The sequence below is a fragment of the Bubalus bubalis genome, chromosome 5, assembly GCF_019923935.1.
Source record: "Bubalus bubalis isolate 160015118507 breed Murrah chromosome 5, NDDB_SH_1, whole genome shotgun sequence".
Classification (NCBI taxonomy): domain Eukaryota; kingdom Metazoa; phylum Chordata; class Mammalia; order Artiodactyla; family Bovidae; genus Bubalus; species Bubalus bubalis.
The window spans coordinates 110,379,213-110,394,722 of NC_059161.1; the positions used below are offsets into that span (position 1 = coordinate 110,379,213).

Below are 15,510 nucleotides of genomic sequence, written 5' to 3' on the forward strand. Positions count from 1 at the left end.
ATTTGCCAACAGATACCATCTAAACAAATGTTACTGTTGTTTGGAGGGCCTGTGGCAGTGACAACGTGGAACGGCTGGGGACCCCCACAGACACGCACACACTCCTAGTTCAAACAGCTTCGTCTCCTGCTGCTCCTTGGGTCTCAGCTTATACAAGAGTCCTGGACACAGGCCATGAGAAGGAAGAGTCCAGAAGGGACTTGCAGGCAGAGCTGAGGCCCAGGTGGGCACTGCTTAGCTGTCTGCTGGCAGGTTCCCACTGCGCTCGTGTGGCCGGTCAGGGGCAGAAAGCCTGGCTCTTAGGGCTCTGGCGGAGACGAGTGTGTGTGGCATGGAGAGACTGTTGGCATGAAGAAGCACAGCTGGACATCAGGCACCATCTGGAAAGTCTCATTCCCAGTTTTTTAAGTTGGGGCCCTTGGGGACTTGGTCAGGTGACTCATGGTCCCCAAATTATCTCACTGAGGAATCTAGCAGCTTGGCCTGCAGAGCTGAGGGCCGGTGGATCTGCACCAGGCCTTGGCCCTTGGAGCCCTGGTGTCTGGGGCTTGCTTTGCATGAGGATGTGAAACTGGCCAAGGCCAGGGTTTCGGCAAGTGGAGACTGGGACAGGAAGGGTTTTCTGGGCAAGAGGAAGAGTCATTTTGCTCTCTGGCTCAAGGTTTTGGCTCAAGCTCTTGTTGGCCTTGGGTCTTTGTACCGCTGTGACCCCCAGGTCTTCGGGCAGCCGCTGTTTTCTGGAAGGACGGCTGTGTATGAGCCCTGTGAGATACGGGAAGGGAGACAAGGGTGAAGCAAGGTGGAGCTCACTGCCCCGTGGGCCCCAGGCTCCCTTCCCCCGGACTTGCCTCTCCACCTGTCTCCTGCCTGGACTCCAGGCACACGGAGCCCCCCTCCCCCGACCAATGCCGTTGAGTTCCTTTGCTCAGTGCTGTTTTCCCAAGCCCTCCCTCTTCTTCCCGACCCAGGCCCCCTGTCCCTCTCTGATCACTCTCACTGGTCTTTCCTTCTTTCTCCTGCACTCTTCTCCCCTTGTGTCTTACGGCACTTAGTACAGGTGATTAGACCATAAAAGTGGTTCATGGTGTTTTCTTGAATCCCCCCTACTTCTGCCCCCCTACTTCCCCATCAGCTGTGAGTATGTAAATACTCTCCTGTGATATTTTTGAGCAGGAAGAATAAACACAGGCTTCTTCCCTCACACTACCCTCGCTCACCCGGGGCAGGTGGACGCCCACCTTGCCTGGGGTTGGGTCCGGCCACAGTGTCCCTGGGATTGGCCGCAGCTGGCCCTGCAGGCCTTGGGGTGGGGGTGCTTCCTGACTTCTGGGGGGGGAAGTTCCAGGATTGGCAGCCTCCGCGGTTGGCCCCCCTGCTGAGCCCAGTTCACCCCACCTGTCTCCGCACAGCTCGATGACCTGTACCTGATCGCCATCTGCCATCGCCGGGGCATCAAGTCGCTTCGGGACCTCACCCCAGAGCACCTGCCGCTGCTCAGGAACATTCTCTGGGAGGGGCAGGTGAGGTTCCCGGGGCCAAGTCCACGCCAGGGCCCGGAGGGGTTACACTCCGATTCCCATGTGTTCCTTTCCTCACCCCACCCTTCTGTGAAACGGCTTCTCTCTAGGTGCCCTGCAGGGGCCTGTGAAGCCCCTCAGGGCTTCAGGAAGCCCTGGTCCTAGTCCCACCCTGCCTTCCAGCTCTGCACTCAGCCCCCTCGCTTCACCCCACACAGGCTTCCTCAGCTCGGGTCCTCGATTCTGCTCCCTGACGTTGTCCTGCAGGTCACATGTGGGGTGCCCTCCCATCCTAGGGTTACCCATGACAGCTGCATCATGCTACACGTGTTTCTTGGGTAGATGGTCCACGACCTGACATGGATCTGTGTGTGTCCCCTCGTGTACCTCGAGGGCAGAGACTAAACGCTCTAGCACCTGGCGTTCTGGGACACTTTCCCTCTGGGAGATTTGCTGAATCGGATGAAAAGACTGCTAAAAGGAGCCCTGGGGGCCCAGGCAGATGGTGGGGGAGAGGAGAGTCTCAAATCGGGGGCTGTGATCCTGGTTCTGACACTTTGACCTTAGTCCACTGGTGGCCCTGGGCAGGTCATTTCACCTCTCTGGGCCTGGGTATCTGGAGGGGTCCTTCTGAACCCGTTATTCTGTGGGGTTGGCCTCAGCCTTGTTTCCACTCTGAGACACTGGATGGTGCAACCTCCATGCTAGGCCTGCTGTTACCAAGGTTTCCAGCAGGGGAGAGGCTCCCCCTGGTCGAGGTTCAACAAGCCCTGCTCTGAGGCTCTGCCTGGGGTCACTCTCCTTCCCCTCTGGCCCCCTCCCCACTGTGCCCACCTGCCTTCCCGCCCATCTGCTCACCCCACCACGTCCCCAGTTGTCTTTCTGTTTTCTCTGGATGCAGGGCACCTGGGAGATGTCAGGCCAGCACTTGCATCTGCCCTGGCAACTCCAGCACCCTCTCAGGTGGGGTCAGCCTTCCAGGAAGCCCTTGGGTGTCCTGGTGGTCACCCTGATGCCCAGATTCCTAGGGGCGCACCCAGTCAGAAGAGCACAGTACAATCGCAGCGTGTATTCTGAGCTCACTGGGGCCCTGTCTTTCTTCACCCCTGCCACCTCAGAGATTGGCCTACATTGGAAATTAAATCTTCTCTTAATTCCAAGAGGCTTGGAGGCTCCTGAAGGCAGTTGGAAGAGAAAAAGCTCTACCACTATGCAAGGTTGGGGTGGGCCAAGGGAGCTGGGGTTAAGGGTGATGCTTTCCTCTTCTGCTGGGAGTCCAGCGAGAATCCAAGGATCCTGTGATGCCTCCCAGCTCTGTCCAGCCCTGCCCATCCCTGCCCACGTCCCCTCCCCCGGCATTTCTCTGCCACCAAGCCCTTAGCTCTGTTGCAGCCTGGCTCCACTCTGTTCTGTGCTGAGCAGGGAAAAAAGGCTTCCTGCCACCCACTTGATGATTTAAGCCTGGTAACTCCTCCAGGGCAGGCAAGTCCCCCAGTCTTGGGAATCCGGGCCCCTGTGCTTAGCCCCGAGACTTCCTAGAGACCCAGCTGCGACCGAGGAAGCAGGTGTTCCAGCAGGTTGGAGCGGGGAGCCCTGCTCGAGGCCACCGTCCCCTTCCTTGGGAAGAAAACCTCCACCTCGCTGCTTGTCACCCACACCTGCTGACTCCCTAGAATGGCAGACAGGGATCCCGAAGCCACCCATGGGGTGACGGAGAGGCTGGTGGGGGCTGTGGGCAGGAGGGGGTGCTGGCGCCCGCGTGGGGGCAGCAGCTGACCCTCCCGCCCCCCGCTCCTTGCCAGGAGGCCATCCTGCGGCGCTTCCGGGTGGCGGCAGACCGCCTCCGCGTGTACCTGCACTACCTGCCCTCCTATTACCACCTGCACGTGCACTTCACCGCCCTGGGCTTTGACGCCCCGGGCGCCGGCGTGGAGCGCGCCCACCTGCTGGCGGAGGTGATCGACAACCTGGAGCAGGACCCCGAGCACTACCGGCGTCGCACGCTCACCTTTGCACTCCGGGCTGACGACCCCCTCCTGGCGCTCCTGCAGGAGGCCCAGAGAAGCTGAGAAGAGACCACCCTTGTGGGGGATGGGGGCAGCAGGATTTTTTGTACCAAGTGAATTTTTTTTTTTAAATGTATTTTGTACTGGCTTCTTCCTAGCATGAGAATAAACTATCAGTCTCATTCAGTATGGACCCACAGTGTGGCCTGGGGAGGTGGAGTGGGCGACCCTAGCAGGGTGAGGGCGGGTGGGCATGGCCAACCTGGAGGGCTCAGGGCTTCCTGCAGGTCCCCTCCTGGCTGACTTCACGTCCTGGGCCTCCCTGCTTTCACTCCTGCTGTTCTGCTATCACCTTTCTCTTCCTTCTTCCCACTTAGTGTTTCTTCCTGATGGTCTACATGTCTGGGAGTCCCCCCCAGAAAAAACCACATATGAAACTTTTCTGGAAGTAGTCTAGTCTTTCTGACAGCACTTAACTCACACTTCCCATGTGTGAGCCGGTCCTGTTGATAAACTCTTGTTGACAGGGCTGGAGGCTGGCCTCCTGGAAGTGGGAAGGCCTTAATCAGAATCAGATGATGCAAGCCCAAGACGCCTGCCTTTGCCTCTGTTCCTTGGTCAGTGACTCTGTGGCCTTGAGTTCGTTATCTGGACAGGAAGACAAAACACACTTCTATAGAGCAGCCGGAAGATAAATCCAGTGTCTCAGCAGGGCACAGTGACATGGTTGCAGTGAAGTCCGAAAGCCCTGAGTCACGGATCAAGGTGTGACCGCTGTCCTAGATCCCTGACCACAGAATTGCCAGGCCAGGAAGGGACTTCAAAGCACCAAAGGCTGATAGCCTGTAGGAAGACATCAAGGGCGTGTCTGGCAAAGTGACGTCTCCCACTGCTCCAGAAGAGCAGGGACACGGGTGCAGACATTGGCAACGTGTAGTTAAACACACGAGGCCCTCTTCCCAGACGCATCACGCTACCCGAGAGGGGCCGGCATTTGGTCTTCGGTCAGCGTGGGGCTATGAGTTACCGCATCTTGCGTCCTCGGGACACGCTGCCAGGGGAGGTAGGATGTGGGTCTTGCAGAGTGAAAGGAAGATGAAAACGGAGGGAGAGGAGGCGGGGTGGCCCTTACTCTGCGTACCCTGGACCGAGAACCAGGGTACGATTCACAGCCAAGCTCCATTCGCTTGTTCCTCATGCTGCTTATTAAACACATACTGCACCAGACCCAAGGCCTCCTGAGCCTGTTTCTCTGTCAAGGGGTGCAGTGATGAGGATCCACCACTGAGGGATCTGCTGGTGATCATACATGCAGCAGGCCAAAGTGGCATGATTGCAATGGAATCCAATGCTTTGACTCACTGCATGCCTTTTGAGCCAATGTCCTAAGGGCTGGGAACCCAGAGACGACTATAAAGACACTCCCAGCCTCCCAGGCTAGGGGGCAGACAGACAGTCCTCAGCCCGAGGGATGCAGAACGAGAACCGTCTCCTCTGCCTTAGATTTCCTCCTGCCTTCACTTAGCAGGACCCACCCAGCTCCCCACCTCCGCTGAGACAGCATCCTGAGCAGAAAGTCCTTAAGCCTCAGCACCGCTTGACTGATGAGCCACCGCCAGCCCTCTCTGACGGCATGGACGTCTGTCCCTATGTGTTTAGCTGCGTGTCCTTGGTGAGTGCAGCGGAGGTGGGTGTCACCTTCTCATAAACTTCAGAGGGCTCCCCACCGGCGCCAGGCCCCAGTCCTTGGCCGACTTTCTTCCTGGCTGGGTTGGGAGGGAGGAGAGTGATTGGAGACGTGACTGCTTTTCCTTGGCTCCTCTCAAGTTTGCCCAAAAGTTTCCTCATAGGGCAAAATTGCTGAGTGTTCTATATTTGTCAACATTCCTTCATGAAACTGAGAAAAATAACATTTCAGGAGGAGTTGGACAGTTAGCTCCACGTTGTCTAGTTCTGTTGAACGCAGATCCCGGGAATGGAGAAACAAATCAAGAAACAGTTGCGAACAAAGTAATATTTGAAAATGTTTCTCTTGTGATATTTGTATTTCCAAACGAGTTTAATGGATCTGTTTTATTTATGAATAGGTTGATGTGGGTCTTTTAACTCTTCCTTCTCAGAAAGGACTAAATCTTTATTCCAAACATGTATATAGAACCCTAAAAGGACCTTTCTTCTGTAAGAAGATGGTGATGATTAACAGTAGCTGTTTTCAGAAAATCCTCACATAGCAAAATAAATGTTGGCAACCCTCTGTTTGCTCCATATTCTCATTGAAATTACATTGGATTCTGAAGTCTATGTAAACTTGAAGTTACCAAATTTTTAGCCACTGTTAAAAAAGAAACATGGACTAAATTTGTTTAAAGTGTTTAAATTCAAAGAACAAGGTTTTGAACATCTACCCTGTTTTTTTTTTTTTTTTTAAAGACAAGAATATGGAACTAGAACTCATGGAGCTTACAACTTAGTGGGACACATAGACATAATTGGGCTTCCCTGGTGGCACAGCAGTTAAGAATCTGCCTGGCAAATCAGAAGACTTGGGTTTGATCCCTAGGTCAGGAAGATACCCTGAAGAAGGCAACCCGCTTCAGGATTCTTACCTGAAAAATCCCATGGACAGAGGACACTGGCCGGCAACAAGAGTCCATGGGATCTCAAAGAGTTGGACACGATTTAGCAACTAACAACAATGATAGACATAATTACAAAGTAAATCCACAAACAACTCAAGTTCAGTTGCTCAGTCATGTCTGACTCTTTGTGAACCCCATGGACTGCAGCACGCCAGGCTTCCCTGTCCTTCACCAATTCCTGGAGCTTACTCAAACTCATGTCCATCAAGTCAGTGATGCCATCCAACCATCTCGCCCTCTGTCGTCCCCTTCTCCTCCCGCCTTCAACCTTTCCTAGAATCAGGGTCTTTTCCAATGAATCAGTTCTTCACATCAGGTGGCCAAAGTTTTGGAGTTTCAGCATCAGTCCTTCCAATGAATATTCAGGACTGATTTCCTTTAGGATTGACTGGTTGGATTTCCTTGCAGTCCAAGGGATTCTCAAGAGTCTTCTCCAACACCACAGTTCAAAAGCATCAATTCTTGGGCACTCAGCTTTCCTTATAGTCCAACTCTCACATCCATACATGACTACTGGAAAAACCATGGCTTTGACTAGATGGACCTTTGATGGCAAAGTAATGTCTCTGCTTTTTAATATGCTATCTAGGTTGGTCATAGCTTTTCTTCCAAGGAGTAAGCGTCTTTTAATTTCATGGCTGCAGTTGCCATCCATTTGCAGTGATTTTGGAGCCCAGAAAAATAAAGTCTCTCACTGTTTCCATTGTTTCCCGATCTATTTGCCATGAAGTCATGGGACTGGATGCCATGATCTTAGTTTTCTGAATGTTGAGTTATGAGCCAACTTTTTCACTCTCCTCTTTCACTTTCATCAAGTGGCTCTAGTTCTTCTTTGCTTTCTGCCATAAGGGTGGTGCCATCTGTGTATCTCAGGTTATTGATATTTCTCCCGGAAATCTTGATTCTAGCTTGTGCTTCATCCAGCCTGGCATTTCGCATGATGTATTCTGCATATAAGTTAAATAAGCAGGATGACAATATACAGCCTTGACGTACACCTTTCCTGATTTGGAACCAGTCTGTTGTTCCATGTCTAACTGTTCTTCTTGTTCTAACTTGCTTCTTGACCTGCATACAGATTTCTCAGGAGGCAGGTCAGGTGGTCTGTTATCTCTTTAAGAATTTTCCAGTTTGTTAAGATCCACACAGTCAAAGGCTTTGGTGTAGTCAATAAAGCAGAAGTAGGTGTTTTTCTGGAACTCTCTTTTTCAATAATCCAATAGATGTAGGCAATTGGATCTCTGGTTCCTCTGCCTTGTCTAAATCCAGCTTGAACATCTGAAAGTTCACGGTTCATGTATTGCAGAAGGCTGGCTTGGAGAATTTTGAGCATTACTTTACTAGCATGTGAGATGAGTACAATTGTGTGGTAGTTTGAGCATTCTTTGGTGTTGCCTTTCTTTGGGATTGGAATGAAAACTGACCTTTTCCAGTCCTGTGGCCATTGCTGAGTTTTCCAAATTTGCTGGCATATTGAGTGCAGCACTTTCACAACATCATCTTTTAGGATTTGAAATAGTTCAACTGAAATTCCATCACCTCCACTAGCTTTGTTTGTAGTGATGCTTCCTAAGGCCCACTTGACTTTGCATTCCAGGATGTCTGGCTCTAGGTGAGTGATCACACCATCATGGTTATCAATGGTGTGTGTGTGTGGGAGGGGTAACCACACCCATGGTTATCTGGGTCATGAAGATCTTTTTTGTATTGTTCTTCTGTGTATTCTTGCCACATCTTAATACCTTCTGCTTCTGTTAGGTCCATTCCATTTCTGTCCTTTATTGAGCCCATCTTTGCATGAAATGTTCCCTTGGTATCTCTAATTTTCTTGAGGAGATCTCTAGTCTTTCCCATTCTATTGTTTTCCTCTATTTCTTTGGATCGCTGAGGAAGGCTTTCTTATCGCTCCTTGCTATTCTTTGGAACTCTGCATTCAAATGGGTATATCTTTCCTTTTTTCCTTTGCCTTTTGCTTCTCTTCTTTTCTTAGCTATTTTTAAGGCCTCCTTAGACAACCAGTTTGCCTTTTTGTATTTCTTTTTCTTGGGGGTGATCTTGCTCCCTGTCCCCTGTACAATGTCACGAACCTCCATCCATAGTTCTTCAGACCCTCTATCAGATCTAATCCTTTGAATCTGTTTGTAACAACAACAATGATAGACATAATTACAAAGTAATTCCACGAATCTGAATACTTTGAGAAAAGCACAGGGGGCCGCGAGAGCTTACGCCAGGAGAAGCCAGACTTCCAGGCTAAAATGAGAGCCAAACGACCACCATGAGCTAAGACACAACACTCAGGGAAAGCATGGCTCAGCATGGCCAGAACCTCAAACGTGGCTTCCAGCATGTCCAATAGCACCCTGAACAGTTTTTCCCTCAGGACCAGGAAGAAATGAAAGGCAAAACTATGGAGAAATGTATTATCCTGTTGTACATTCTTTTCAGTGCCAGCATGGTCTGGTAACCCCTGCACAGAACCTGCACCGTATCCACATGTAATCTTGGGCAAGTTAGGTAACTGCTCGTCAGCCATGAGTTAGTGAAAGCCGTGCTTACCCCGAGGGGCTTCGTGAGGATTCAACAAGAGGATTCTGTGGACATGGTAAGAACTCATAAATGTTAGCTGCCATTTTCCCACTGCCAGAAAGGCCTAAAGGACCCAGCCAATATGTTTGGGTTAGATATTAAAAAGGACTTCCGGATTAGAAGGCCATGAAATCCTAGACTGGGCACTGAAGTCATGGCAACCGCGACTTGAAGGCAAAAAGCGAGCCATAAACTCTCTGTGGTTCATTGATTGTGGCCCTAAAAGAGACGAGGGCCGCGTGCAATGACTTCTCAGGATCTCTTCCAGCCGACAGGTTCCTGGAATGCATTTTAGCCTTGGCCTTACGGCAGGTTTCTACAATAGTGATGTCAGCTGCTATTGAGATCCCTGGGAACTGCACAGCTCGAGCGTCCAGCCGTATAAATCTGATAAAAATAGGAGCTGAAACACCATCCCCAAGTTGCTATTTTTAAAAGCGTCTGAGATGCTGGATTGGGTTTATTTCTTCTTCAAACAGCATCTCGCCGTTCCCTCCTTCCGGTGGGCAGGATGCTAACGTGGCAAATGCAAGGGAAGGAGCCAGAGGCCTGGGGAGGCGCATGTGTTAAGGGCTCACGTCCTGGCTCACACCCTGGCCTCCCAGCTCCAGATGCACCTGCCCCTCCCACAACCCTTGCTCCGCTGTCTCCTCCCTCTGCTCCCTAGAGAGAGAGAGAGAGGCCCCCTGAACGCCCCAGCAGAGCTGTGTCCGCCAACTTCCTCCACAGCAGAGACAGAACCAGAGAGGTAAAGGGGGTGCTCTGGAGGTGGGAAAGGAGGCAATATGGCTAGGAAGCGGGGCAGGAGCCAGACCACTGATCCTCAGGGTGTCTTGACTCATCCTTGGCACAGCTGGCCCCAAAAGGAACAGTTTTAGGAGCCGAAGCTGGGTCACCCCACCATACTGCCTCTTGCTAAGCAACTCCCAGTGCCCTGCTGATGGGCAAGTGGGCTGGGAGGGGCTTCAGGTGAAAAGTACCAGAATCACTTTCCTCCTGGCCTACAGATGATACGGTTCTAGGCAGCCAGCTAAGCATCTGGCTGTGTTGAAGAACTAGAGGGAAAAGACCCTGAGTGAGCACACTGCGGCCTGAGGGGAGGAGTCTAGATGACAGTTAGCTTCTGGGCACTCAGTAACCAGGCCTAGGATAAGCTGGGGAAAGGAGAATGGAGGAGAGCTGAATACAGTTTATTGGTTAGAGGAAGGGGTGCCACGTGTATGATAAGAGCACACACTTAACAGCACCTTATACTGCTGGAGCAAATTTATATCCGTTGCCTAATTTCACAACAATAGCCCTTTGAATAATTTACAGTTACTTCCATTTTTTTTTTTTTCCTAACAAGAAAATTAAACCTATTTAGTGACCAAGGCAGAGTTGGAAATCAGGTCTCCAAGAGCAAGGCTGGCCCTTCAGTTTGATTTTTCCCACAGGGTGAAGTTTACGTGGTTCAGAACAAGAACTGCCAGCTGTGTTTAGATCGAGTTCATTAAAGAGTTTGCAAAGTTGCAAAGCTAGGTTGATTCACAGTTCAGCTCTGCGATTCTAGTCGCTTCGGACAATTGCTTTACTCTCTTTGGGTCAGTGTCTCCCCTCTGACCTCCACGCCATGCACCAGGGAGGCTGATCTCTCTCCCTTCAGCCTTGCACCCCGGCAGGGACTTGAGTCACTCTGCCAGAGCTGGAGCTGATACCAGATAAGTATTTGTTGTGTGAATGCTTGATTGACAAAACCAAGCATTAATTATGCTTGGACACTGGTGAGATGCAGGAAAGACCTCCACCATGCACGGTGTGATTTAGGATGAACAGCCATCTGTAGACGTGCTCAAGGCCCCTTGTCTTCACCTTGCCTCCTTTGCTGTGCTCACGCAGGCCAGAGTGTTTCCTCAGGTACCTCTTCTCAGACCATGAACCCTCCAGATTCGGCTGAAGCCAACTTAGAGCTGGCATTTCTGTGAACCCCCCTCGTCAATTACCCATGCCTTATACTTAGTTATATCCTGTGCTAACTTACTCTATTTTTCTTTTTAGGTATACCTATGGCCGATTCAAATGCTGATTGCCAAAAACCAACACAATACTGTAAAGCAATTACCCTTCAATTAAAAAGAAATAAATTTAATAAAAAAGATAACAAAAAAATAGGAACAGATTATTTTAGGTCTTATGCAGTTTAACTGCAAGAAAAAGATAAAATGAATTTATAAGTACATAAGACTAATCAAATTCTTTAACACATAAGAAGTAAACAAACCAAAAACCTCTACCTAAAAGACAGCTAGTCTTCCCAGGTGGTACTAGTGGTAAAGAACCTGCCTGCCAACACAGGAGCCATAAAAGATGTGGGTTTGATCCCAGGGTCCGGAAAGTCCCCTGGAGGAGAGGGCATGGCAACCCATTCCAGTATTCTCACCTGGAGAATCCTATGGACAGAGGAGCCTGGTGTGCTATAGTCCATGGGGTCACAAAGAGTCAGACATGGCTGAAGTGACTGAGCGTGAACACAAAAGACAGCTAGGAAAAGAAAGGTGAAAATAAAACCCTACAACATTTTTTCCCCTTTTTAACGACTTTAAGAACACGGTAACATGGTATTTGCATCTGATTACATTTTGTATTAACATCAGTATTAAATGAAATGTTGGTTTAAAAAAAAAATCATTGGAGTATATAGTTGCTTTACAATGTGTTGGTTTCTGCTGTATAGCAAAGAGAATCAGCTCTATGTATACCTGTACCCCCAGGACACTGAGTAGAGTTCCCTGAACTATAAGGTGGGGTCTTATTAGTTATCTATTTTATATACATAGTATCAATAGTGTGGGGCTTCCCTCCACTATTGATAAAGAACCCCCTGCATTGCAGGCTACTCTGTATGATACTATATGGGTGAGTATGTGTCATTATGGGCTCCCGTGGGTGTTCAGGGGTGAAGAATCCACCTGCAATGCAGAAGACACGAATTCCATCCCTGGGTCAGAAATCTCATGGCCAGAGGAGCCTGGCAGGCTACAGTCCATGAGGTCTCGAGGGTCAGACACTACTTAGCAACTAAACCACCACTACCATTGATAGTGTGTACATGTCAACCCCAGTCTCCCAGTTGGCCCCACACCCTTTTCCCCCCTTGGGGTCCATACATTTATTCTCTACCTCTGTGTCTCTATTTCTGCTTTGCAAATAGGTTCATCTGTACTAGCTTCTATCCTAACTTATCCTTGAGTGGGCATCCACGTGAGTCTTCTCTCTGCCACTATCTGGTTAAGCTTTCTTGGGGGGTGGGGTCTTACATGTTCTTTGGAGCTCTGCTACCCGCTCCCCACTCCACCCCCCTCCCCCAGCTCTTCACACGAAGGGCTCTTCACACTAAGGGCTCTTCACTTCTGAGAGAGTGTCTTGGGGTCTGGGGTTTGTCCTGTGGGTGACTTCTGGACGGTTCTTCAGCCTAAGTAGTTTCCTGGCTTGATTGGGGGAGGTGGGGTGGGCCCCAGGCACTAGGCTAAGGGCCTGGTGGGTTTTCCCCCTGGGGGCAGGATGCCTGGCGCCTTCAGTAAGGAACAGAAACTGAGACGCTTTCTCAAAGCCAAGAAGGGGTGTGCAAAGGAGGTGCACAGGGAGAAGTTTGGGGGTGGCAGGGCCAGACTCGTGCAAAGGGAGGGCGCAGGTCTCCGACCAGGGCACCTGGCCACTGTGCGTGGGAGAGGTGTGCCTCACTTTCCCGAGAGGGAGAAAGACGGTTCTACTGCGTGGGAGAGCGGAGAACGCTTTGTAGGGCTCATTGTTTCCAGGAGGGTGTGCATGGGGCTGCGCTGGGCACATCCATCCTGGTGCTACTCACAGGCTGCGCCCGTCTGAACTCTGCGCCCTCATACCACCAGTCTCTTCCTACCCGCCCCTACAACACCACACCTCCCCCACAACACCACCCCCACCCCACACCCCTTCGCGCTCGCCCGATCGGTCTGTTCCTCCGCTCCTCTCGCCCCGGGGCCTGCCGGGGGCCGGCTCCGCCGGCGCACCATCCCGAGTCGGCTGCCACCGGCCCCGCCCGTAAGCGGGATCACCCCAGCCCTTTCTCCTCCTCCACCCCGCCCTTTCTTCTTCTGTCTGCCTACTCCCCGCTCGGCTCCCCGGCAGTGTGCGCAAGCGTGTCCGGCCCCCTTCCCCGCCCCACGCCGGGGCCCGGGCCCCCGCCTCCCAGCAGGCGGACTTGTCCGCTCCCAGGCCGGCCCCGCGCCTGGGACAGGGACCGGGCCGAGCGGAGCCGCCGCGCCTCCAGCCCGTGCGCCTAGCGGATCTGAGCTGCGCGCGGAGCCGTCCTGCCCCGCCCCGCGCCACCCGCGAGGGTGAGTACGCGGCGGCCGGTCCCCGTGGGGCCCGCCAGCGAGGGCTGGGAGCACCTCCGGGTCCCGGCCGCCCGGTTCCCCGCCCGGCGCCGCGATAGGGGAGGTGGTCGGGCCGGGCACGTGGGCGCCGCGCGGGTCCGGGTCGGGGTCCCGGAGGGGCGGCCACAGCCCAGGGATTCCTTGCCCTGGATGGGATTTTCCACGGAAAGCCAATTGTCTTTGCTCCCTGGGAGTGAGCGAACGGGACGGTCCTCTCTGGAAAGTTTCTAGCCCCCAGCCTTGCGCCGAGGCGAAAGAGGCCCCCCGCCTCCGCTTTGGGCATCCTCTGAGCCGCGGTTGCTCCCCACAACTGCCCCACCAGGTCCAGGAGGTCGGCGGGCTGGCTTGGCTGGAATTGACAGGCTCTGCTGGGGCCGCCTGTGTGTAGGAGACCCAAGGTCGCCAAGCAGAGCCCAAGCGTGGGGGTCGCTAGCTGCAGGCTGGCTGTGCCCAAGACACCAGTCCACATTCCTGGGGGTCTTTGGGCCTAGGATACTGTGTCTGGGACCTTCTGGCTGGTGGGCAGTGGGGAGGAATGGGGTTGGGGTGGAGTTCAGTCCCGGGTAGAGTCTCTGGGCTCAGTTGTCAGAGCTGGGTGCCCCCTGGGGCCCCTGCAGGCTGGGACCTCCATTGCCAGTCTTGGGGGAAGCTCTGCCTGGGCCATCTGAGGCCTCATCCACTGCCGTTGCTCCCCTGTCCCCCAGACTGGGTCCTGAGCCAGGGTACGGGGCTCCCGCCAGAGGGCTGGGGCTGCAGACAGTGTCAGGGGGCTCAGTTGTGCCCGTCTGACCTCCTGACCACCCACAGGCCGGCACACCCTCTCGCTTCTCAGGGCAGCCTGTGCTGTCCATCCCCTGGGGTGGGGTGGGGGGTGGAGGCACAGTGTGGAAGCCAAGTTTAGGCAGACTTATTCTCTGCAGAACCTAGGGAACGGGCCTGGCATGGCTAAGGTGGCACAGAGGCACAAACCAAAGCCACTCTCTCCTGAGCTGTGGTCTGCCGCCTGCCCTGTCTAGACCACCGCCCTGGCATCTTTTAGGGGGAGTGGCGGGGAGGAATCGTTAAGGTGCTGAGTGCCATGGAAGTTACCTGCACAGAGGCAGAGGTATGTGAGTATTTGCTCTTAGCAGCATTTCTCCCACACTCTCCAACGAGACTCTCCAAAGGCTGCCCATAATTCTAGAGAGGTTGCCCGCGAGGTGCCAGCTGCTTGGGGCCTAGAAATGAACTTCTGGGGCTTCTTCTCTTTGCTGGAAGCTAATCGGTGAATACCCCCTGCCCGAGTTAATATGGCTCAGGTCCCTCTGGCCTGTACCTGGCTTGGTTTGAGTTTCCACTGCGAGGCTCTTCGTGCCCCATCCCTCAGCATCTGTGTGCTGGGCAGGAGATCTGAGGCTGTCCCCTGGGCCCTGGGCCTCCCTCCCAGCACCCGAAGGAGAGCCAGGAGTCTGGACCTCCCTCCCAGAGTTCAGGTCATCAGGGGTTCAGAGGGGAGGGTGGATGGTAGGAGTTAGAAAGTAGCCTGGGGTCTCGTGTTAGACCTGGGGGCTGAGCAGCGTCTGTGGCTTGGCAGTGGGCTGCTGCTTGGTGCCATAGGGTCCCTTGCCCGTGAGTGGAGGCCCAGGCCGAGGCAGTCCTTGGCGCCTTCTGAGCTGATTTCCCTTTCGTCCTTCACCCACTTCCCTTCCCAAAGCAGTGACTCACTCCCACTCCTCAGAAACAGACTTCTTTGGCCTCTCCACCCTCCCAGCCCTTTTAGATTCCTAGGATCCAGTTTTCTGGTTTAGAACCGAGAATCTGCTCCTCTTAGAACTGTACCAAGTCCTAGAAAGGGAGGGCTTCCCTGGTGGCTCTGCCTGCAAGAGAGGAGACAGTCAAGACTCTGCAATACAGGAGACCCGAGTTCGATCCTTGCGTTCGGAAGATCCCCTGGAGGAGGAAATGACAACCCACTCCAGTATCCTTGCCTGGAGAATTCCATGGACAGAGGAGCTTGGCAGGCTACAGTCCATGCGGTCTCAAAGAGTCGGGCATGACTGAGTGACCGACACTTAACACTTTCTTCCTCGCTTTTCTACAGCTGGGGCCAGACCTCCCTTCCTGGGCCCTGTGATTATCCGTGGTTTACCCACACTGGCCCGGCATCTACCTTGCACTGTGTGCCCACCCAGGCCCTATGTGGGTGCATTGTCTGGGTGGACTCCTCCACTCAGAGCGGCTCAACAGTTTGGCCTCTCTGTCATGGAGAAGGGGTCCCTCCTCCTTGCAGTGATACACCATGATCCCAGCCCATGAAGGTGGGGTGGGCACCTCCAATCTCCTGAAAGGGATCCTTCAGATCAGTGTCCCAGAGGGTCCCAGAGACTGA

At 53.1% G+C, this 15,510-nt stretch overlaps 2 protein-coding genes across 4 annotated transcripts in view; both read left to right on the forward strand.

Moving 5' to 3' along the window:
* DCPS (decapping enzyme, scavenger) overlaps positions 1-3,709 on the forward strand; it is a 41,775-nt gene extending 38,066 nt beyond the window's left edge. For both annotated transcript variants that reach the window (XM_006057705.4, XM_025286390.3), the window contains exons 5-6: positions 1,410-1,520; positions 3,320-3,709. In XM_006057705.4, the coding sequence (XP_006057767.4) occupies positions 1,410-1,520; positions 3,320-3,586 (378 nt within the window). In that variant the 3' untranslated portion in view covers positions 3,587-3,709. The remainder of the gene's footprint in view (positions 1-1,409; positions 1,521-3,319) is intronic.
* A 1,377-nt stretch (positions 3,710-5,086) lies between these two features.
* Positions 5,087-15,510, forward strand: part of ST3GAL4 (ST3 beta-galactoside alpha-2,3-sialyltransferase 4) — a 46,470-nt gene continuing 36,046 nt past the window's right edge. The window contains exon 1 of one of the 2 annotated variants that reach the window (XM_044943558.1): positions 5,087-5,195. In XM_044943558.1, coding sequence (XP_044799493.1) covers positions 5,157-5,195 — 39 coding nt within the window. In that variant the 5' untranslated portion in view covers positions 5,087-5,156. Of the gene's footprint in view, positions 5,196-12,949; positions 13,104-15,510 lie in introns of those variants that run through there. The other variant, XM_025286387.2, reaches the window with a different exon arrangement.